The 25,098-nt window shown below is 40.0% G+C and overlaps 1 protein-coding gene across 1 annotated transcript in view; it reads right to left on the reverse strand.

Annotated features, from left to right (window-relative positions):
• The window catches only part of rpa1 (replication protein A1), a 97,835-nt gene that overhangs the window by 42,690 nt on the left and 30,047 nt on the right, over window positions 1–25,098 (reverse strand). The window contains exons 4-8 of the mRNA XM_063030988.1: window positions 23,793–23,901; window positions 13,368–13,456; window positions 12,791–12,877; window positions 12,209–12,341; window positions 1,609–1,711 (exon numbers count right to left, since the gene is read on the reverse strand). Of these exons, the coding sequence (XP_062887058.1) occupies window positions 1,609–1,711; window positions 12,209–12,341; window positions 12,791–12,877; window positions 13,368–13,456; window positions 23,793–23,901 (521 nt within the window). The remainder of the gene's footprint in view (window positions 1–1,608; window positions 1,712–12,208; window positions 12,342–12,790; window positions 12,878–13,367; window positions 13,457–23,792; window positions 23,902–25,098) is intronic.

Here is a 25,098-nt window from a genome sequence, read left to right on the forward strand (position 1 = left end):
AAGGGCCGAATGGCCTAATTCTGCTCCTACGTCTTGTGGAATTGGGACTATTGGGAAAGGCATAGATTGTGGTCAGATAATCTGGAATTAGAAAATTTAGCTTGAGTGTGGACAGGATAGGGGTTTGATTCTAGTTCGATCATTTCATACCTTGAGCACCAACTGCACTGGATGGTGAGGATGAAGTTGGAAGAGAAGGAAAAACATCAAACAGGTTGTGCCTCAGAAACAGCTTGAGTAGTGCTTCCTGCCAAGGAAGCAATGTGGAGGCAGATGGCTGTGTTGTTCAAATTGTGGTTTCTCCAGCCAGAAATCCCAATCCAGGACTGGAACAGCAGCAGCACTTTCTGGTCTTCGGGAAGAGCCAGGCATGGCTACATGTCTAGCCATGCCAGCCCATTACCATGGCAATGAGTACAACCATGCAGTCTCATCACCAGCCTTACAAGATGCACATTTTAATTGCAACAGTCATTTTCTTTTTAATCTTTCACTCTCAGGAAAGACTTATTTCAAAAGAAAAATTTCATTCAAGATAAATAATAAATGGGGTATTACGAGTTACTTCCATATTATGATTTCAGGTGAGATAAGCAGAGTTTACTAAGATTTACATTACTGCTCTGCCATGCGTTCTGAACAGATGCCACTTGTCAGTTAAAACACTTTCACTCAATCCACAAGCTGCCTGCAGCTGAAATCAATTTACAAAATCTTCCCCCCCTCCCCAAAAATGGTGTGACAGGCCATTAAAATTACATTACTCAAAACCATTCTGGTATTAGCAGAAGGGTTAAAAGCTCCTCTTGAAAAAAATAGTTGCAGTTAACAACCGATGATTTTTATAGCCGTTAAAATTTTATTCTAAATCATCAGGGATACATTAATGCAGTATGTGTACTAGCATTCAGAAACTGAGCAGGCAGGCAAAGACACTGGATCAGCTAACAAGTATTCGATTTTTTTTTGGTGTTATTTTTAGCATGGCAGTATGAAAATGATATTTGAAAGGCGGTTTGTCAAATCAATTGGAGAGTAGCTCCAAACCCCTCTGTTAACTGCTATAACCAAGATGGCCTGAAACTTAATGTAGGATCAGTGCAGGTTGCGCCAACTACAGAAAAATCAGATCATGGCAAGTATTCATAAAGCCTGGGACAGTCTGGTGCCAGGCTGTGAAATTTCTGGCCTGTGCAGCCCGTGAACATATAAACAAATATTTGAAAATCTATTACAAACAATAATTTTAAACAGAACTTAATTCCACCCCTTCTGAAAAGCTTTAATGATGAATCTAACGTGGCTAATAAAAAATTTTTTAAACAAATCAATATACAATTTTAAAAGTTTAATAACACACAAGTCCATCAACTCAATCAATAGGTTGACTTAGAATGATAAGTACAAACAGACCAAACAAAGATGGATTGGTTTGGTTACCACTTGAGAAAGACCTCCCTCAAGCACCAACTGAAGATCGCCCCCTGCTGCCCATTGCAAGGTTGGCCGGCGCAGATGAAGCTGTTTGGCACAAACACCCCCTATTGGTGAGTGAACAAAGCAGAAAACCAATTGAACAGAAATATTCATGCTGGGAAGGATTCTTACACTCTCATCCAGTAACTCCATAGAAAATAGCTTTCCTTCTCCACGGGAGTTGCTCCACGTTCTAATCTGACTTTTATTGGTAACGCGAGCCCGGATTGTCCATCTGGGGGAAAAAAATTTAATACAGATTTGTTATTTTGCAACTTAAGCCAATTCAACAGAATAGACTCTGCAGATTATACACAACAATCTTGTTAATACGTTGGCACGGCAAATGAAAATCAATTTGTAAACCATTCTAGACTGTTTAGCTACTTGTGAAACATTGGAAGGAATTGATGCAACAAACTCAAAGGCAGCATCACTTTTCCTCCAAGGAACACACTCAACATTTTAGGAATAGCTTCATGCTTTTTGCCATCAGATTTCCGAGTGGACTATGGGCCCAACCCCATTTTTGTTCTCTTTTTGCCCAGTCCATCACAGGTAAAGCCCCCAACCATTGAGCACAGGTACATGAAACACTGTGGTAAGAAAGCAGCGTCCATCATCAGGAATCCACACCACCCAGGATATGGCCCTCTTCTTGCTGCTGCCATCAAGATGAAAGTACAGGAACTTCAGGAATCACACCACCAGGTTCAGGAATAGTTATTAGCCCTCAAACATCAGCTTCTTGAACCAGAAGGGATAACTTCATCTGCCCTATCATTGAAATGTGCCCATAACATTTCATTTTCTGAATTTTATTTTTACTACTTTCTTTTTACATTTGCAGTTTATTGTCTTCTGCACTTTGGCTGAACGCCCAAGTTGGATGGTTTCATTGATTGTTATGGTTATTATCCTAGAGCTTTGAGTATGCCCTCAAGAAAATGAATCTCAGGGTTGTATATAGTGAAATATACATAGTTAATAAATTTACTTTGAACTTCGTACATTTTTATACATTTCTTATTGTAATTTGAGTATTTCTTTATGTATCACACTGTATTGCTGCTGCAAAACAACAGATTTTACAACATATGTCAGTGATATTAAAGCTGACTGATTCTTTTGTGCATTGCACACTGAAAACATTAAGAGCTCCCAATAACAAAAACTCAACTTGCATTTTAAAATGCCTGAGCTGGTTGTATTACAATTACAATCAATCCATCTGGTTAGCCAATGCTTATACTTCTACTATTTTTACCTACTTCAGGAAGAATTTCAATAGACAGATATTGTTCTCCCTGAGTATGCAACACATTTGAAAGACATTTGTTCGTCTCAATGTTACCAAGGCCAGGTCAAATTTGAATTATAGGACTCAGTAAAACTGCACTGAAACGAGAAAAATAGACATTTTGCATAGTATCTTAGTGCATATTGGTAGCCTGCAATCGTTTCATTCTCTTCTCAGGCTTCCAGCTGGGTACAAGTATTGATTATAACTGACGTTTCAATGACAAATTCTGGCATCTTCTTCCCTTAAGGGAAGGATTTTTAATTTTTCTTCATAAAGTCAGTCCAGTCTTTGGCTCCAGACTGGTCCCATGGCAGCCAAGTTTAAACTGCCTTTGAAATGGCCTACAAAACCAAGGCAATTAGCTCCGAGCAGTCAGAGACTGGTCTGCAAAGAATGCCCTTCGGATTCCGAGGAGGCAACAATGGAAGCTTTTGGCAAAAAGTCTCATCATCAGATCTCTCAAACAAGCTAGCGGGAAGAAGTTTCCTCCATGACAAGTCCAGGATCTCAATCCGAGTAAAGGCTGTTTGAAATGACTGCAGTAGGGTTCCATTTTCACCATGGATGTCCACTTCTATCCTCCAACAGGAAGGCCTTAAAGCTCTCCACTTCTTTCTTGACAAAAGACCCAACCAGTTCCCCTCTCCACCATGCCCTCCTGTCCGGTGGAACTGATCTCTGCACTCAATTTCTCTTTCAGCTCTTCCCACTTTCCTCCAAGCCCAAAGTGTAGCCACGGACACCTACATGGGCCCCAACTATGCCTGCCTTTTCACTGTCCATATCCAAGCCTTTTCTACAATGCTCCCCAATTGCCTCGTGCACCAATGAAGAACGTAGTAATTCCCACACTGTTCTTAAATTCACTTGGTTCATTTTTGACACCACTCTCCCGTTCTCAATTTCTGTCTCCATCTTTTGGAGAGAAACTGTCTTACTGACATTTTATAAACCTACTTGCCCTCACAGCCATCCTAACCATACTTCTTCCCATGTTGTCACCTGTAAAAATGCCATTCACCTTTTTTTCAGTTCCTTCAGCTGTTGCATCTGTTCCCAGAATGAGGCTTTCCTTTCCTGGACATCATCGGCTCTTCTTCTTCAAAGAATAAAGATTCCCTTCAACAACTGTTGATGCTGCCCTCACTCACATCTCCACTTCCTGGACATCAGCCCTCATCTCATCTTCCCGCTGCCCTAACAGAGATAGTTGGTCTTGTCTTTATCCACCATCCCATGAGCCTCAGCACCCAGCACATCATTACATTGTCTGCAACTTACACCACAGCAATGGGATTCTACCACCAAACACACCTTTAACGACCATCTCCACCCCACCCCCCCCACCAGCCTCTCTGCTTTCAGCATGGATCACTCTCTCTGCAATTCCCTTGTCTGTTCATCCCTCCCCTGCCACTTATCCCTGCAAGCAGTTGGATTCCCAACTCCAATTCTGACATGTCCGTTCTTGGCCTTTACTACCATGATGAGACTGTAGGTTTTAGCAAATAAAAATGCTGGAGGAGTTTATGTTTAAGAAAAATGTAACAACTTACTTATTGAATTCCAAACACTGAACACAAAGTGCGGTAAAAGTACTTTACATAAATACATCAGATCAGCCTCTTAAAGCAGACTCCAATTCAACGTCAGTGGTTGTGAATTATTTATGTTTCGACCAATTACATTACCTTACAAGGCCACTTAAGTTGGAGGAGCAACCTGATGGCATGAACATCAATTTTTCTAACGGTAATCTTTCTCATTCCCCTATGGCTCCATTTTACCTCTACTCACCTTTCCCGGTACCTTTCCTCCTTCCCCTTCTCCCGTGGCCCACTCTTCTCTCCCAACAGATTCCTTCTTCAGCCCTTCAACCTTTTTCACCAATCACCTCCCAGCTGCTCTCTTCAAACCCCTCCCTCACCCACTTGATTTCACCCATCTTCTAGCTTGTACTCCTACCTGCCCCCATAATCTTATTTGAGCTTCTTCAATCTTCCTTTCCAGTGTTGAAAAGTCTCAATCTAAAGTCAATTGCTTTAATAATCATGCTTTACAACAGTGCTATTCAGAAAATAATCTCTGAATGCACAATGTGCCAAACTTTGAAGTGGATAGGCTACAGCAGACCACTCTGGGTTCCACTCCTGTACCTAATAAAGCTGCCACAGAGTCTGTGGCCAAAAGAAAAAGACTGACACATTTTCCCTTTGGTGTGTGGTTCATCAATATTTTAATCTCTTCCTATATAATTTTTTTCCATGTTTCTTTGCATCATTATGCACCACTCCAGGAAGAGCTGCAATGAAATATATACAGTACCATGCAAAAGACAGATCTAGGGTGCCCAAGACTTTTGCACAATACTGTAGCAATTTTATGAATTGTATTCTACTGCTGCCGTTAAAAAAAATTAATTACATGACATGCAAGTTGACCAGCCTGATTCTGATATGAGTCTTTTTTGTGGACTGAAGAGTGGGAAGGGGGCAGGAAGAGCAAAATTATGGTTGGGAGAGGGAAGCACCAGAGTGACATTCTGTAATGATCAGAATCAGGTTTATTATCACCAGCAGGTGTCCTTAAATTTGTTGACTTAGTAGCAGCAGTTCAATGCAATACATAATAAAGAAAATAAATAAATTACAGTAAATGTATATTGGAGATTAAAAATCAAGCAGAAACTATATATATTGAAAAAGTGAGGTAGTGTTCATGGATTTAGTGAACATTTAGGAATCGGATGGCAGAGGGGAAGAAGCTGTTCCTCAACAAATCAAATGACCTTGCCTGGTGTTTCAAGGCTGGGTATGTCTGCAACTACGCCACCCACCCATGACACTCCCTCGCTGCCATCTGTCCCACACCCATACTGCAGCACTCCCCCCTCACCATCCCCAAAATCCTTTGTTCCTGTTAGATTTACAAAAGCGCCCCCCACTCCACTTTGACAAATACAGTACTATACAAAAGTCCCTAGCTATATACATGTGCCAAAGTACTGTATATGGCAAAGTAACCAATGTAACATTTTCAGTAGCTTTGAAAAAGTGGTCTTTAGAATTGCAAAGGCACAAGGATGTATAACAGAGAGGTTACAGGTTTAAGGGAGGGGGAAAGATTTTCCACACAGAGATGCTGATATACAGAACATGCTGCCAGAAGTGAAGACAGATACAATCTTGACACTTGAAAAGGCAAGGTATAGAATGATATAGAATTAATAGGGAGAAAATGCAATTAGAAAAGAGGCACAAGGGTTAGTATGGGTGTAGCCCATTCTGTGGTGTATAAATGGTAATTGATGCTGAGGAGACAAAGTATAACAGTCCTAGCTTTCTTAGTAATCTTCAATGTTCACTAACATTGTGCCAACGTTTCTAGCCCATTACGCTTACCTGCCACTTCCAACAGAACCGTCAAGTGACCTATAACACCCCACTTCTCCAATCCTTTATACTTTATTGTCACCAAACAATTGCTACTAGAACGTACAATCATCATAGCGATATTTGATTCTGCACTTTCCGCTCCCTGGATTACAAATCGATAGTAAATATTAAACATTTAAATTATAAATCATAAATAGAAAATAGAAAAATGGAAAGTAAGGTAGTGCAAACAAAAACCGAGAGGCAGGTCCAGATATTTGGAGGGTACGGCCCAGATCCGGGTCAGGATCCGTTCAGCAGTCTTATCACAGTTGGAAAGAAGCTGTTCCCAAATCTGGTTGTACAAAAATCATGTATTTTCCTCCAAGTTCTCTACCTTTGACTCTCATTGCCTTTGCTCCTCCATTGATGTCAACTCTTTAGCTGCTTAGACACCATACATGCTCCCGCTCCCCCGCCACCTCAGGTGGTTTTTAAAATTTGCCTCCTCAACCATTTTGGTCACCTGTATTAATAACTCCTTCTGTTGTTTTATCATTTTTTTAAATCTGGTCATGCATTTGTGAAGTACCTATTTTTTCTTTAGGAGCTACATAAATAAAGTTAATGTCACAAATGGATAAATAAGAATTTAATATGGTGAGCTCAGCAAAAGGAAAAACTCAAAACCATGAATCAGCATTACTTAAAATTGAGACCCAGCTAAGAAGCAGGTCATTATTTGATGAAGTCTCTTGGCTCAGTAGCAGCACTTCTGCATCAGAGTCTGAGAGCTCTGAGCCCAAGTCCCTTTGCAGAATAAGCATAATAACCTGCGTTGTACCAATATGCTTAATTGGAGATGGGAGTCTTTTGGATGACCCACTTATTTACATCTTTGTGAAACTATTCCCAGAATAACAGCTTTGAATGGATTCTCCCTGGTGCTCTGGCCAATATTTATTATATTTCTGTTAAGCAATATGTTATTATCTCATTAGTGTTTTTAACTGCAAATTAATTCTTAATTTGCTCACGTTATTACTGTACTTGGCCTGAATTTCAAAAAGTACACAATGAAGTGTTAAACAGTTATTCATGGATAAAGATAAAACAAAAGAGAAACATTAGCTTCATCATGTTGAAAGATACAGTGAAATGCATCGTTTTGGATCCAGTCAGATCAGCCAAGATTGTGCTGGACCGCCCACAAGTATGGCCAACCTTCCATGGCAACACAGCATGCTCACAGCACACTAACACCTAACCTTTACCTCTTTGGAATGTGGGAGGAAATCAGAGCTCCCGGAAGAAACCCAGGTTGTCACGGTGAGAACGTACAAACTGTTTACAGACAGCAGCAGGTATCAAACTTGCAGCTGTTTTACTGTAAAGCATTGTGCTAACCAATTGCAAATGCTATTCTTTTTTAAAAATTACTACTACTTCTACTACTAAACTGCATGTGATTGGAGTCTGTAATTTATATTTTGATAATGTATTTTGGGCCATCTGAGCGATCTGGTACTTTAGCTGTCTCCAGGGAAATCTGGCAAGGTTTGAGAGCGGAGTTTGCAGCCTAAAGGTGGCGTGCAAACCCATGATCAGCTCCATTACTCCTCCCTGATTAAAGCGTCGAGCAAGATTGAAATTGATGAGGGCAAAAGGCGGCAAGCAGATATTCAGCGCCATCTGCGTTTGACTAGTCTCCCTCTCCCTTTCTGCTGCTGGAAGGCGCAGGAATCTTCCTCACACTGTAAGGCTTGATTGGCATGGCTTGTGGCTCTGGACTTATTGTTGGATGACTCTGCAGTTTGAGTTTCTGGTTACCCCTTCTTTTTTGCCATTTTGTGCAATTCGATCAGAGTGCTTTGGGTCTGTGGCCTGCAGTCCATGAATGAGAATGCTAAACTGAACTGAACTAAATTGAACTCTTCTAAACCATTTCAAGGATTTTGTGATTTGCTGTTTAATATTCCGCATGTTATTCTCTCATTTTGGCCGCCTGCAAGATTTTTTTTATTATTTGCAGAGTGGGTGTTTGATTTTTTTCTTTGAACAGTACCATGGTGCTTCTTTATTTCATGGCTGCCTGCAGGAAGACAAAGCTCAGTGTTGTACACTGTGTATGTACCTTGATAACAAATGTACTTTGAATCTTTGATATGTAAAGAATTTTTTTTTTGAAAAACAAGTTTGAAAAGATTTTTTAAAAAATACCAATGGAAAAGTTTCAGGCAGAAGTGAGGAAAGGGCAGATTTAAATAATGAGGAATAAACTTCTGGAGAATACTGTTACATTAAAACAGCAGCGATATTAATGAACCACAAACATGACTATGAAACAATAGAGTCATCCACAGAATGAGTAAAAGCAGCTGCGTGGTCACCTTTTTAAGTATTAATAGGTAACCACACATCTTTCCAAAAGGACACATTCTCAGAGAAATGTGGGCATCTTAAACAATTAAAACAAAATAACCATGCTTTCAGTGCAGTGCTGCTGTAATTTACCTATTAGGATTAGGTACAAAATCTTTAAATCAGAGCTTAAAATTACTGAAACTTTTTCCTCGCAACTAAATTGCCAGATAACCATAGAAACAGAATTGCAAAGGGTATTGGATAATCTCTACAAGACTCAGATTTACCTTGGAATCAGCTAGATGAATTGCAAACTAGCTTAATTATACAATTCAGAAGGCAACAAATCTTTATTTGCATTTTAAAAAAAAAATATCAATATATTAAATAGGAGGACCAATTAATTTGGTGTTTTCCTTTAGCTTCAACGATGTTTATTTGGGGTCTTTGAAATAATTTGATGATGAGCAAAGGAACCACTATCTCTACTAAGAGTGGAGAACAAAAAGTGGAGTAGTGTCAACAGTAGAAAGGTTGGTGTAATGTGGTTGGCTAACATGCTTGTTTTTGTGCCGTACAACTCCACAGCTCCAAAGGAACCCAAGCCCAAAAGTAGAGTTCAGGTATTTTGCAAAGTTCAAATTTATTATCAGAGTACACATATGTCACTATAGACAACCCTGAGATTCATTTTCTTGACGTCATACTCAATCAATCCCAGAACCATTATAGAATCAATGAAAGACCACACCCACAGTGCAATCAACTGGTGTGCAAAAGACAGACTGTGCAAATATAATACTGAGAATAATGAATTGTACTGTCCTTGAAAATGAGTCCATGGATTGTGCAAACAGTTCAGTGTTCTGAAGAATGAAGTTATCCACACCGGTTCAGGAACCTGATGAAAGGTAATAACTGTCCCTGAATATGGTGGTGTGGGACCTAAGGATCCTGTACCTCCTTCCTGATGGCAGAAGCGAGAAGAGGACATGACCTGGATGCTGGGGGCGGGGTCCAGGACGATGGATGCTGCTTTCTTAATGCTTCCATTCCAGGCTAAACCAGTCAGTATACCCTCCACTGTGCATCTATTAAAGTTTGTTAAAAGTTTAAGATGATGTGCCGATTCTGCGTAATCTAAGTGGAGGCACTGCTGTGCCTTCTTTGTAATAGCACTTATGTGCTATTCCCAGAACAGATCCTTTGAAATGATAATGCCAAGGAACTTAACAGTCACTGACCCTCTCCAAACTCAGGTATTTAGCAGTAGGCAGGAAGCACTTTTGCACAGATAAAGTGCTGTGGAAATTTGGAATTCTCATACTTAAAAGCCACAGATAGAAGTTCAATATAGGAGACTATCAAAATATAATTACTGATACTACATGAATGGTTCAATTGTAAGCCACATTCTCTCCAAAAATTACACCAATGTATGAGAGGTGGCTCAGGAAAGTAACAAGAATTTATGAATCAAGAAACAGAGAATGACAAATACATTCCATCATAGGGGAAATGCTGAGTACTGTCGGTGGGGAGGTTTGAAAAAGGCCTTCAGATTGACGGCAAAGATGATGTAGCTGCAATTACATTTATTTGGTGATATAGATGTTAAATTTAAATTAGCAGTTTTCCCTTGGTGCTGTCTACACCACTTTATAAATGACAGTTGCACTGTGTCATGTTCCACATTATATAACAAAGGATATGTATGTCTTGATCACCTTTTCCCCAGCAGCATTAAAAGGCCTGCCTTGAGCAAAGCTGCATCTGCTGCTAAGATGTTTAACTCCATTCCAACCCTTTAGGGTCCATGAATTACCTCACTAATTTTGCATTACTTGTTTTGTTTAATATTTTATTTATTTTTTTAAAAAGATAGTGCATTCTATTGCTGCCACAAAACAAAAGGATTTTATGACTTATGTCAGCGATGATGAACCTGATGTTGAAATTTTCTTTGCTCTTTGGGGTAAAGTCTGCCTATTCAGGTCAACAGAAACCAGCATAACTTATCTGCATAATTCAGGTGTGGCCAAATATCAAGAGCAGCACTCCAGTGCTAGAAAACATAGAAATGAAAATAACTTAATTAGAGGGCACTAGAAGATAAATTACACAAAAATTACCTTCTAGCGAAAACCAAATGCCAAATTTGATTAAGTGGATAAGTATTTGCTAACGACAGTTAAGGTTACAGGGCCAAGTACAGACAAAGGTGATCAAATATGCCATATTGCTGTACTGCTGCAATCATGAAAATGTCATCTGCAAATGATACAATGCCATATTTATTTCCGACAGTTCTGTAAGAATACGCTTGGGGAGTTGGTCATTAGCCAGGCACATTGATTTTTCTAATTTTTTTAACCTGTTCTTTATATCCCTTGTGAGAATAAGCTTCATACAATCCATGAAAGAGCAAATGATATCTGGTTCTGTGAAAGATGAAGCTGATGAGGCCAATAGTCTCTTTTTGCCTCTTACATTTTTCACTTATGATATAGATTTTGCAACTATTACAATACATGTTTCAAAGTAAATTGTTATTTATTACATACACAGCCATATACATCCCTGAGATTCATTTTCCTGTGGGCAAACTCAGCAAATCTATAGAATAGTAACTATAACAGGATCAATGAAAGATCAACCAGAGTGCAGAAGACAAACTGTGCAAATGCAAATATAAATAAATAGCAATAAATAATGAGAACATGAAACAACAAGATGGAGTCCTTGAAGTGTGATCATTGGTTGTGGGAACATCTCAATGGATAAGCAAGTGTAGTTATCTCCTTTTGTTCAAGAGCCTGATTGCTGAGGGGTAATAACTGTTCTTGAACTTGGTGGTGTGAGCCCTGAGGCACTTGTCATAGTCATACTTTATTGATCCTGGGGTAAATTGGTTTTTGTTACAGATGCACCATAAATAATTAACTAGTAATAAAACCATAAATAGTTAAATAGTAATATGTAAATTATGCCAGGAAATAAGTCCAGAACCAGCCTATTGCCTCAGGGTGTCTGACCCTCCAAGGGAGGAGTTGTAAAGTTTGATGGCCATAGGCAGGAATGACTTCCTATGACGCTCTGTGTTGCATCTCGGTGGAATGAGCCTCTGGCTGAATGTACTCCTGTGCCCAACCAGTACATTATGTAGTGGATGGGAGACATTGTCCAAGATGGCATGCAACTTGGACAGCATCCTCTTTTCAGACACCACCATCAGAGAGTCCAGTTCCATCCCCACTTTCTACCAGTGCTTTCTACCTGATGGCAGCAGCAAGAAAAAGGCATGGCCTGGGTGGGAAAGATCTCTGATGATGGATGCCATTTTCCTATGACGGCGTTTCACATTTGAGAATATAGCATTCATTACAAATTACACTAAAAACTTAAATATTTCAAAGTAGAACAATGTGGACAATTAGATAAATAGATTAGAAGTTTAATGTAGGGAAACACAAAGGTGGATTTAATTGTGCATCTGCATTAATTTATTTATTTGCATTTAAGACAGGGCAGACATCAACAATCATTGGATAGCTTAGAGACATGCTTATACAATAAAGCATCAAAATGAAGATCAAACCAAATGGTTTACCAAATATACCTATAAGCAGAAACATGGTACAAACTCAATCATTCAACTAACAAAGCACTTGAACAAGCTGAATTTACTCACTTAGACTGGTAGGGATTCAGGCAGGCGATGGGCACTACTTTTGTCTGTGATGTTCCAATGCTGTTTGGTGGTCCCCTCATGCCACCAGATTTACTTGGCAGTTTGCTCTCAAATTTTGCTGGAAAACTGTGAACTACAAACGTTTTGTGTGTTAACTTTTTCTTATTACAGGAACTATTACATTCCACTACACTGAAGGGGGCAGCTGTGAATCTAATCAGATTAGCTTTATTTGTCACGTACATTGAAATATAGTGAAATGCATCTTTTGCATCAAATCAAATCAGCAAGAATTGTGCTGGACAGCGCACAAGTATCACCATGTTTCCGGCACCAACACGGCATGCCAACACTCTCTCTCCAAGAGTTGTTCACTTGCTTTTATTCCTTCATCTTTCAATTTTTTTTTTAGAAAACATGGAATTCATGTTAGTTAGGGTAAAGATGCAAAATCTTCACTAGCATGGTTTTTAAAAGAAGCTCCAGCATTTGCATCATTAAAATCAAAGGAGAAGAGCACATTTTAAAGTTGTACTGCACCCAAGAGGCATTTGCAAAGAACAAGACATAACAGCCTCTTACCTGAAGCAGCATCGGATGGAGTGTCATTTTGCGCAGGTTGTTTGATTGTTGTTGAGTTGGCAACAGCAGCTGACTGCTGTGTCTGACCTGTGCAAACCAAACAGTGAATGTTTTGGATCAAAATCAATCAGGAATCAAAAGCACACAACATTTTTCCACAGGCTTAGATTACAATTAGATCATATAACAATAATTCTGAAATTGTGGATACAGCACATAAAAACAGAATGTGCCACGGATGCGTAACAGTTAGTGTGATGCTACTACAGCTTGGGGCGGTGTTCAGAGTTCTATTCCAGCATCCTCTATTAGAAAGTTTGTACGTTCTTCCCGTGTGCACTTGGGTTTCCTCCCATGGTCCAAAGACGTACCAATTGGCAGGTTATTTGGTCATTGTAAATTGTCCTGTGATTAGGCTAGGGTTAAATTGATACTTTGCTTGTGGCACAGCTCTGTGGGCTTGTTGGGCCTGCTTAGCACTGTATCTCTAAAAACGACACCAATAGCTTGTTTTCAAGTGTTCACACCCAAAATACAAACTGTACCATAAAGAAAAATGTGATTAGGCATCACTTGCCTTCACTGATTGGCACTGGATTACCAATCTTTCCATTCACTTGATCGGCCGTTCTAACAACTTTCAACTCAACAATCACCACTGCACGTCTGGAAAGTAAACAAATAGAGCACATTAAAAGCCTCTCGTTAACCTGTTACATTTCTAATGTATTAATTATATGAATAGTCACACTTCATCTAATTTTGTCAAATCCAAGCAAGTAGAGAGTCTCATCAAAAGATCAAAATCCTTTGATAAGACGAGCCTACTTACAAATTGTAACTACTTGAGCAGAACATGAATTTTTAAAATTAGGCTTGACACCAAGGGAGTAAATTTCTTACAGAAAATTATGACAGCAAAGTAATGGAATAGGATCAACATACTGGAGAAAGGCCATTTCAGAAAATCAAATGTGCGCGATATTAGCAGCAACATTATGTTCAAGTTGAATTTCCTGTGGCACTGTCCAGAGAAAATGATAATACTCTTTGATAAGTGCTTCCTCCTACTTTCACACTGTTGTGCCAATTCACACAAGCTTTTTGACTTTTGTGCAGAGGAATTCTACTTTACAACTGCAGTATTTAGTTTCATATGTTATTAATATTTAAAATCCTGGACCCTTGCACTTAAACTTAGAGGGCAAAGGAGTGTGAGAGCAAAAGAAAGGGGGCAAGTGAAAGAAAATGTGAGAAAAATGACAGAAATAAAGGAAAATTAATATTGTCTTGTTATACATTACCCTATGACATTTGAGAACCTCTCTTGGGAGATCAATACAAAGCAAAGACCCACAATTTGATCACCAGCAAAAACAGAAATATAAAAAATGACAACACATTACAAGCCCTTTGGCCCACAATGTTATGCTAACCCTTTAACCCTCTAAGATCAATCTAACACTTTCCTCCTTTTCTATCATCCATGTACCTATGGGCTGTATCTGCATCAGTTAACATCAACTAAGATCAGATAAGTTTGTCACACAAGCCAGGGCATGGCTGCTCATCCAGACCACTGCTACTTGAAGAGAAAGCAGCTCATCCAATCTCTTATTGGAATTGATTTATTGTTGGCGGCACTTCGTTCTGTGATTCAAACCGAGTGCAAAAAGACATTCATGAACACAAGAAATTCTGCAGGTGCTAGAAATCCAAAGCAGCACACACAAAATACTGGAGGAACTCAGCAGCTCAGGGAGCATCTACAGATGGGAATAAACCATCAATGTTTCAGGCCAAGACCCTTCATCAGGACTGGATAGGGGAAGAAGCCAGAAATATAAGGGTGGGGAGGAGGGGATAGGTAAAGGACTGGAGAAGAAGGGATCCGATAGGAGAGTGGACCATGGATGAAAGGGAAGGAGGAGGGCCACTGGGGGAAGTGATAGGCAGCTGAGAGGAGGTAACAAGCCACAGTAGGGAATAAAAGAGGGAAGGGCGAGGGCAAATTTTTTTTAGATTAGATTATGAGGACACTCAGTCCTCGTTTATTGTCATTTAGAAATGGCATGCATGAATTAAGAAATGATACAATGTTCCTCCAGAGTGATATCACAAAAAAAACAAGACAAACCAAAGACTAACATTGACAAGACCACATAATTATAACATATAGTTACAGCAGTGCAAAGCAATACCATAATTTGATAAAGAGCAGACCACGGAAATGGTAAAAAAAAAGTTTCAAAGTTCCGATCGACTCCCGATAGTCCCCGATAGCAGGCGGCAGAAGGGAGAAACTCCTTCCGCCATAAACCTCCAGGCACCAACAACTGTCGATGCATTGGAAGCACCCGACCACAGCTGACTCTCAGTCCATCCGAAAACTTCGATCCTTCGAAACCGAGCACCATCTCTGCCGAGCGCTTCGACCCCATCCCAGCCACCAAGCAACAAGCAAAGCCGAGGATTCGGGGCCTTCCCCTCCGGAGATTCTGGACCACACAGTAACAGCAGCAGCGAAAAAGGCATTTCAGAAGTTTCTCCAGATGTTCCTCCGTTCTCTCACATCTGTCTCCATCAAACCAGGATTGTGCACGGCACCCTACTTGACAGATTACAGATATCATTCACCGGAGTGGCCGCACAAGCTGTGTCAAGCTACCATCTTCTCCTCCTCCCAATGAGATCATATTTCTTCTCCTCCACCCAGACGAAATAGGTGGTGATGCTCCTCCATCCTGAAGGTAGCCTCATCATTACAAGAGAGGATGACATGGATTGACATGTCAGAACAGGAATGGGAATAGGAATTAAAATGGTTGGCCAGCAGGAAGTTCTGCTTTCGGTGGATGAAGCGGAGGTGCCTGACAAAGTTGCCCCACAATTTACGATGGGACAGATGGCAAACGGACAGCTGTAGAACTTTGGCCACTTACAGGTGTGACAGGTGTTATCAGAAGATTGATACCGATAAGAGAGATAAGAGAGACAAATGGGGGAAACATTCAAAATGCTAATAAGAGAGAGACGAGAGAGATTAACGAAAAGAGACAGTTTCGAGTATTGTCAGACCGGTTGCTTTGAACCTGAACTGTTTGAAGTTTGATGGACAGGCGATACCCCAGCAGGGGGAAAAAAGAAACAGGTTCGCTAAGGCAAGCAACACACCACGAGATAACGAGACCCTGGAAGTGCGGTGCACCCCCCACAAGTTGGTGGGAGTTTTGGAGGTCTGGTCGCGGGACCGACCATAGACGCACAGGGTGGAAAGGTATGATCGGCAGGAACCTGGTGTGTGTGTCCGCCCTTGCCTGGGTGCCGGGTTCACCGCAGAAGAACGATCGTATCCGGAACGGAGGGGTCACAGTCGGTGACCTCAGAAGACATTACAAAGGGCTCGCCTGAAAGCTAACTGCGAGGAATATCAAAGGTCTGTTTGAATCCAATTTGAATATCATCATTGGCTCTCTCTCTCTCTCTCCCAACGGCACAACAGCAATTACTGCGAACTATACTAAACTGAACTGAACTCTGCGTCACTTGAGACTGAACAATTTACCCCTAGACTGCAATAGAGCTTGATTGATTCCTATTATCCTAGTTCTGTGTACATGTGTGTTTTACCATTGCTAACCTGTTGCATTTATATCCTTACTATTAGAGTACTGTGTTACTTACTTCTTTAATAAAACTTTCTTAGTTCCAGTAATCCAGACTCCAACTAAGTGGTCCATTTCTGCTGGTTTGGCAACCCAGTTACGGGGTACATAACACAGGCATAGTGCTAGAAGGGAGATTAATGGAGAGCAATGAATGGACAAGGGAATCATGGTGGGAGCAATACCTGCAGAAAGCAGAGAGTGGGAGGGGAGGAAGGTAAAGATGTGTTTGGTGGTAGAATCCCTTTGGAATTGGCAGAAGTTGCAGAGAACGTGTTGGCTGCAGAGGGTCATGTGGCGATTGGTGAGGACAAGAGGAACTCTATCCTGCAAGGACGGTGGGAAGGTAGCTTGAGGACCGCATCAGTGGTGGAGGAAACCTCATTCTCTGAAGGAGAACATGTAATGTCAGGGAAAAGTAAGCCTCATCCTGGGAACGGATACAGCATAGATGAAGAAACTGGAAAAAAAACAACTGGCATTTTTACAGGACATGGTTAGAAGGTGGGGTGGGTGGGGGGGGGGGAGGAGAGAGAGAGAAGATAGACGTGAGAATCAATAGGTTTATAAAAGATGTTGGTTAACAGTTTGTCTCAAGCAACGATAAAGGGGTGGAATCCTGGAGCCATGTTTCTGTTAGAACGACTACACAGCTGTTTTCACCTCAAGTCGATTCAGACACAGACACAGGTAATTTAGTTTATTTTCTAGCAATCAAGTGTTTGAAAGCAGAATTGCCAGGAGAACCGGCCTGAAGGGTGTCACCTTAAGTATTGCATGACTACCAGCATGATTTTGTTTCCTTGTGCTTGCGCTTCCAACGGCATCGCCCCTGGGTGGCTGTAGCAGATAACAACACAGAATGCCACAAGCCCCATGCTGCAGAGTTCACCTGCTATCTAACAACTTGCTAGTGAGGTAGACTTGCAATACTTCTTGTTCTTAATACCCAGCAGTGTCTTGTGATCATAAGAAAGGTGTAAAGGACGAGCAATTGCAACATTAGTTGAAACTGAAGTGGCTGCCGCAACTGGACGTGCCACTATCTTCAACAATTCAAATGAAGTGAAATTTGACGTCTTTGCAGTGTGTTGCTGCTGCAAGCAAAACTTCACTGTAAATTACAAAAATGAATAAATAGTGCACAAAGTGTGCATGGATCATTCAGAAATCTTACAGAGGGGAAGAAGCTGTTTCTGAATCATTGAGTGTGGGTCTTCAGGCTTCTGTACCTCCTCTCCGATGGAGTAAATAAGAATAATCAATAGTAAATATATGAACAGGGATCGAACAGCAAGAACCAAGGCAACAGCTCACTCTCGAGCATGGCATGTTGTGGGGCAGTCTTACAATTAACATTTGGCATGTCATTCACCTGTGGAGTGCTCTTCCTTACAAAATCTTAGAACAAATCTAAATAAAGATTTCTGAATTAAAAAGGCAATATGCAGCAAATTAAAACTCAACCAAGCCAAAAAAAAGTCTTGTCTGGTGTATTTACCCATATTCAGTGGTACTCAACAAGTGCTGTGTTGATTGTCTGCTGCAATCTGCCTCACCTTTCATTGAACTGGCATCAAACAAATCCAAACTCCACTCTAGCAACACAAGAGAATTTCAAATTCATGTGCTCAACTATCTCTCTGCCTTTGCTACACAGCTCATCTCAGAAAATATTCACAAAATACATGAAGCTGATGATTGCAGGTGGTTGCCCATATTTAAAGACCATATAACCCAAGCCATTAGAACACAGGAGATTTAGCATAGAAAACCATTTCCTTAATACAGTTGAAGTCAGAAGTTTACATACAACTTAGCCAAATACATTTAAACTCAGTTTTTTAATAATTCCTGACATTTAATCCTAGAAAACATTCCCTGTCTTAGGTCAGTTAGGATCACTACTTTATTTTAAGAATGTGAAATGTCAGAATAATAGTAGAGAGAATGATTTATTTCAGTTTTTATTTCTTTCATCACTTTCCCAGTGGGTCAGAAGTTTACATACACTTTGTTAGTATTTGGTAGCATTGCCTTTAAATTGTTTAACTTGGGTCAAGTGTTTTGAGTAGCTTTCCACAAGCTTTTCACAGTAAGTTGCTGGAATTTTGTTCCAGACAGAACTGGTGTAACTGAGTCAGGTTTGTAGGTCTCCTTGTTCGCACACGCTTTTTCAGTTCTGCCCACAAATTTTCTATTGGATTAAGGTCAGAAAATGATGTCAAATCTGGTTCATCCTGGGGAGCAATTTTCAAACACCTGAAGGTACCACATTCATCTGTACAAACAGTACACAAGTATAAACACCATGGGACCACACAGCCGTCATACCCCTCAGGAAGGAGATGCATTCTGTCTCCTAGGGATGAACGTACTTTGGCGCGAAAAGTGCAGATCAATCCCAGAACAACAGCAAAGGACCTTGTGAAGAAGCTGGAGGAAACAGGTAGGCAAGTATCTATATCTACAGTAAAACAAAGTCCTATATTGACATAACCTGAAAGGTTGCTCAGCAAGGAAGAAGCCACTGCTCCAAAACCGCCATAAAAAAGCCAGGCTACGGTTTGCAAGTGCACATGGGGACAAAGATCTTACTTTCTGGAGAAATATCCTCTGGCCTGATGAAACAAAAATTGAACTGTTTGGCCATAATGACCATCCTTATGTTTGGAGGAAAAAGGGTGAGGCTTGCAAGTCGAAGAATACCATCCCAACCGTGAAGCATGGGGGTGGCAGCATCATGTTGTGGGGGTGCTTTGCTGCAGGAGGGACTGGTGCATTTCACAAAATAGATGGCATCATGAGAAAGGAAAATTATGTGGATATATTGAAGCAACATCTCAAGACATCAGCCAGGAAGTTAAAGCTCAGTCGCAAATGGGTCTTCCAAATGGACTTTGTTCCCAAGCATACCTCCAAAGTTGTGGCAAAATTGCTTAAGGACAACAAAGTCAAGGTATTGGAGTGGCCATCACAAAGCCCTGACCTCAATTCGATAGAAAATTTGTGGGCAGAACTGAAAAAGCGTGTGCGAGCAAGGAGACCTATAAACCTGATTCAGTTACACCAGTTCTGTCTGGAGGAGTGGAACAAAATTCCAGCAACTTACTGTGAGAAGCTTGTGGAAGGCTATCCAAAATGTTTTGGCCCAAGTTAAACAATTTAAAGGCAATGCTAACAAATACTAACAAAGTGTACGTAAACTTTTGACCCACTGAGAAAGTGATGAAAGAAATAAAAGCTGAAATAAATTACTCTCTCTACTATTATTCTGACATTTCACATTCTTAAAATAAAATAGTGATCTTAACTGACCTAAGACAGGGAATGTTTTCTAGGATTAAATGTCAGCAATTGTGAAAAACTGAGTTAAGTGTATTTGGCTACAGTGTATGTAAACTTCTGACTTCAACTGTATGATCAAACTGATAAAGCAATTTGCAGAGAGGACACCATTGACATTTTGGTTTCCAGATTTAAAATAAATTATCCAGTTTATTCAATGACTTGAATAACTATAATTGATCTACTTTTCTTTAAATACTTATTTATTAGACAAGAATATCCTAGGCAAAGCTACTATTTAAAATCATCCTTCAGAAAACAGTGGTGATGCAAGCTCTTGTGCTAACTGTTGAAACTGGGGGATACTCAGCATTTGAAACCACTTTTTTCATTAAATATTATTAATCCACTTAATCAGTCGGTCGACAATAACTTTCATTACCCTCGGATGTTAATGATTGGGTACTTAGTGATAAGAGTACAATTACCTCCACTTCATTTAACAATATCTCCACACAGAGCGCAATTCCCTGACACTTCAGCAGCAAGTAAAGTCTGCACCACACATCAGCTTTTGGCTCAGTGCTTCCCAACCACAATATGATATGAATAGAATTTGAATACAGGCTTAATGAGAGGCAAATTATGTTTGTGCATACAAATGCACTTCTATCTCGCCATAAAACATTATTCCACTACATAATTTTTGACAACAAACAAACTAACCTTTGAAGTTACACTTGGGAAGTTCTTCCAAGGCTGAGCAGTGGAAGTAACAGTGACATGATGCGTTTCCATTACCCAGAATTTGAACAATTGTGTTATTTTATAGATCAGGTCAAGAGCCTCAATTAAATTTGGCTAACTGTATTAGTACAAAGCTTTTTGAAGTAATTTGGACAAGTGCCCACCGAACAGTGTTAACATGGTAGACCAAATGGCCCATTTCAATGCTACATGACTCTTCTAGAACTTAATACATAATACAGGCCGACGTTTCAATGCAATATTGAAACATCAGTGCTCAGTGACAAAGTACCAGTTAGAAGATATTAAACCAAATTGTTTACTAGTGCAATAATATCATAAAACCAGAGTTCTTGTATTTACTAACAAAGGCTGCCAGAGTGACCTTTTCTTTGTGGAATTTAAGCAGGTACAAATCACCTACCTTCCTTATTTGCTTTGTAATTTATGCTACTTTCCTCAGTAAAGTAGCCAAAACAAGTTTGCACAAATACAAAGACCCCACGAACACCAGCCATTCTTTCTCCCCTCTCTCATTAGGAAGATGCAATAGCCCGACAGCATGCGTCACCAGGCTCAAGGACAGCTTTTATATCACTGTTGTAATTATTGAAAAGCCTTTTACATGGTAAAATGGACTCGACCCCACAATCTATCGTGTCACAGCCCTGCAATGCCGACGTTGTATTTTCAGTTGTTAACACCACATTCTGTCTTCTGTTATTGTTTTCCCTCAGTGCACTATTATTGATGAACTGATTGGTATGAATGACATGCAAAAGTTTTCCACTGTACCTCAGTACATGTGACAATAATAAATCAATTTACAAGTGCCTTTCATAATCTTAAAGCCTTCCAGCTTACATTATCGATAATTAAGTACTTGAAGTGATGTGGGGAAATGCAACCACTTTGGACACAGCTAGTTCTCAGCCAGAAATGAGAATTACATGACGAATTGTTTTACTGAAAGGGTTCAAGGACAAATTTCATGCCATGATATAATGGAGAATGTGTTTTTTTTTAAAACTAGTGTTAATTTGATCTCTTAAATCCACTCAAAGCAGCTGGCATGACTTTTGCCTAATGCCTCCAACAAAACTTCCCACGTAGACCATTCCCTCAGTACCGCATTGAGCCTAGATTATGCACTTGTTCCAGGTACTGAATTTAGAACCACAACACCTGATTAAGATGCGAAACTGCTACCATAAAGCTTTGAGACCGAGAACTTGAAAGAGGCTGCAAGTGGGCAAAATTATGCTCCACTTGTCCATGCTAGATTTTCTTTGAAGTTTTTGAATCAGGCATTGGGAAGTACATTAACTTTATTGTTATTCAACTGAATACAAGTATACTGCCAAACGAAACAATGTTCCTCTGGAGCAAGGTGTACAACTCAGTATATATAACTCACACAGCACAAAGTAAAATCACAACAAAATATACTGTAAATTCCGGTATATAAGCCGAGAATTTGGCCCTAAATTTTGGTCCTAAAATTAGGGGGTCGGCTTATACAGAGGGTGCCAACTTTGGAAAAATGAATATATGGAAGACAGGTCGTATTTATTGGCTGTTTTTGAGTCAAATACAAAAAATACAAACGCTTATGAAATCTACACAAAACACATTCTGTTTCTCAATTTACTTGTACACACTATTGCTGTTACATCTAGCTGCTGGAGCATGGACGTCAAACCACTGGGGACGACTGCAATGTCCGTATTTTCAGCTTTCAGTGCTGCTTTTGTCTCAGCTGACAAGTGTGCTTTGAACATGTCTGAGACAAGTAGCGACTTTTCCTTCCTGAAACCTTCGGGACGTCGACGCCACACCTCTTTAACCCACTTCAAGCAACCCACTTCGTCCATCCAGCCGTGTCATGGAACATAAACAACACCCCGTGGGAATATTTCTTTCTTTGGGAATGTTTTCCTCTTAAAAATCACCATCGGTGATAGTTTGGTCCCATCAGCCATACACATTAACACGACAGTAAAATTTTGCTTCTCATGTCCAGTTGTTTTGACAAGGACCGTTTTCTCCCCCTTCTGATTGACAGTGTGTTGCCAGCAAAATCAAAGAGCATTGGTGTCTCTCCCATGTTACCAATCAGTGAGAGCGGGTAGGAATATGCCTTTCGATTCTTGATTACAAACAATTGGAAGGCCATAATCTTATTCTCAAGGTCGCTCGGCATCTTCTGAGCAACCTTTGTTTTTTGTCTCAACACAAGATCACGTCTATTTATAAATCGGGTCCACGAACTTCGCGTAGCTTTGAAATTTTCGCTGACCTCACGGTGTTTTTTGGCCCATTTCAACGCTTGAACTCAAATAATTTCTCTGGTAACAATGTATTCAGACGATCGCTGCTGATTCACCCACTAAAACTTTTTCTTCCAGTTCTGGCCACTGGCATGTTTTCCTGCGGTTTGCACATTTCGTCTTTGGCATTTCCCTCAGCATGTCCTCTGCCTTTCTCCACTCTCTCACTTGTTTCTCGTTTACACTAAACTTCTGAGCAGCTGCAGAATTACTTGTTCCTTTAGCAAAATCAACAACCTTCAGCTTGAAGCCAGCATCATATCGCATTCATTTTAATCTTTTGCACATGGTGATCGCAAACTCAATACTGAGTACATGTACTGATCCCGCCACCCCGTGTTATGTTTTTACGAAATTACGATGGGTGCTAAATGGTTTCACGTGGGTTAAATTTCAGAGGATCCTTTACCATTGGGAACCTAATCCAAAACTTCCCTCCCTGATATATTTATTTATTAGGAATTCGCTTATAACATTCTATAATGTATAGGCCTATTTTCTTAGCAGGTACTGGTTCACAAAATTTCCAGGTTCCAGATCCAGCAAAGCTGAGCACCGGCATGTTAGATCTTGTGATCTTTTCGGGTTAAATCAAAAACCTCTACAAAAGGGGTCAGCTTATACAAAGGTAACATGAAAAAGCCATTTTTTTAACACTGAAAACAAGGGGTCGGCTTATACTCTGGGTCAGCTTATACACTGGAATTTACGCTATTCCAGAAGATTGACATTTACCCTAAGGTACATTAATGACAGAAGTCAAAAAGTAAACACTATAATGAAATTCGTACTTCATAAGTGAAGAGACCTGGGTGGTGACAGGCCTGGGGGAAGAAGTTACCATCTCCCCATACTATTCAGCATCAATTTATCACCTCTCCGCTTAGTTTGAGAAAAGGAAAAGTCTTTATCATTTTAGTATTTCTGAAGTTTTTCATTGCTTACAAACACTAGAAAATCTAAGCTTTGTACCTTCCATCCTTCATTGTGTTACAGATGAACCTGTTGATTTGGCAGACGCAGTTTACTGCAATAAGGCCCTCATCTCCCATGTAGTTCAGCTGAGTTGCAAGGAGGAAAGCTGAAAGAAAATAGTTTTAAATTTACACTAATATTTCAAAATGTAATGTTATCTTATCCTGCAAATCTATCACCTCACTTTTAGGATACTATAGACAACTCAATTCCTCTAATGTTGATTAACTTTTCAAAAATGCTCAGCAAATATGTTAGCAAATGTGTTTTCTATGGTAGTTACAAAACTGAATTTTGTTTAGAATTGTTAAAAATCTAAATTGCACACTGGCAGACAAACACACGTGCAACTAATTAAAACGCAAACAACAGGAATTCTGCAGATGCTGGAAATTTGATGTGTGGTGCAACTAATTAGTTAGTTTTCAAGCAATGCACATAAATGTCTACGGCGATTCCAACAAAACATTTTAATGATCACCCCATCTTTCTTCAGGATTTTATGAAACATCAACTCTTTAAATTTTGCTCACCTTCATAAGCACTTACTCAGATACTTCATAATCACACAAAGTCAAACCCTTGATTAAAGAATTGGATTTTAAACCAAGAATTTAAATTTCAATTTAGAGGCATGGTGTATTTAAAACAGAAAGCAACAAATTTTGGACTGAAACTTGTTATATTTGCATGCACAAATGTGTTATATTTGAATGCACGTAGCATAAGAAATAAAATGGACGATCTTGAACTTCAGCTACAGATTAGCAAGTATGATGTTGTGGCCATCTCTGAAACTTGGCTAAAGGATGGCTGCCATTGGGAGCTGAACATCCAAGGATATATGGTGTATCGGAAAGATAGGTTAGTAGGCAGAGGGGGTGGTGTGGCCCTGCGTATAAGAAATATTAAATCATTAGAAAGGGATGACATAGGATTGGAAGGTGCAGAGTCTATGGGTTGAGTTAAGAAATAGCAAGGGTAAAAAAGACCCTAATGGCATTTGTACACAGGCCTCCGAACAGCAGCTGGGATGTTGATTACAAATTACAGCAGGAGATAGAAAAGGCGTGTCAGAAGGGCAATGTCTTGATAATCATTGGGGGATTTTAACATGAAAGTGGATTGGGAAAACCAGGCCAATACTTGACCTCAAGAGAGAATTTGTAGAACACCTAAGGGATGGCTTTTTAGAACAGCTTGTTGTTGAGCCCTTGAGGGTATTGGCTGTGCTGGATTGGGTGTTGTGCAATGAACCAGGGATGATAAGAGAGCTTAAGGTTAAGGAACCCCTAGGAAACAG

Source organism: Mobula hypostoma, chromosome 23 (assembly GCF_963921235.1).
Source record: "Mobula hypostoma chromosome 23, sMobHyp1.1, whole genome shotgun sequence".
Lineage (NCBI taxonomy): Eukaryota > Metazoa > Chordata > Chondrichthyes > Myliobatiformes > Myliobatidae > Mobula > Mobula hypostoma.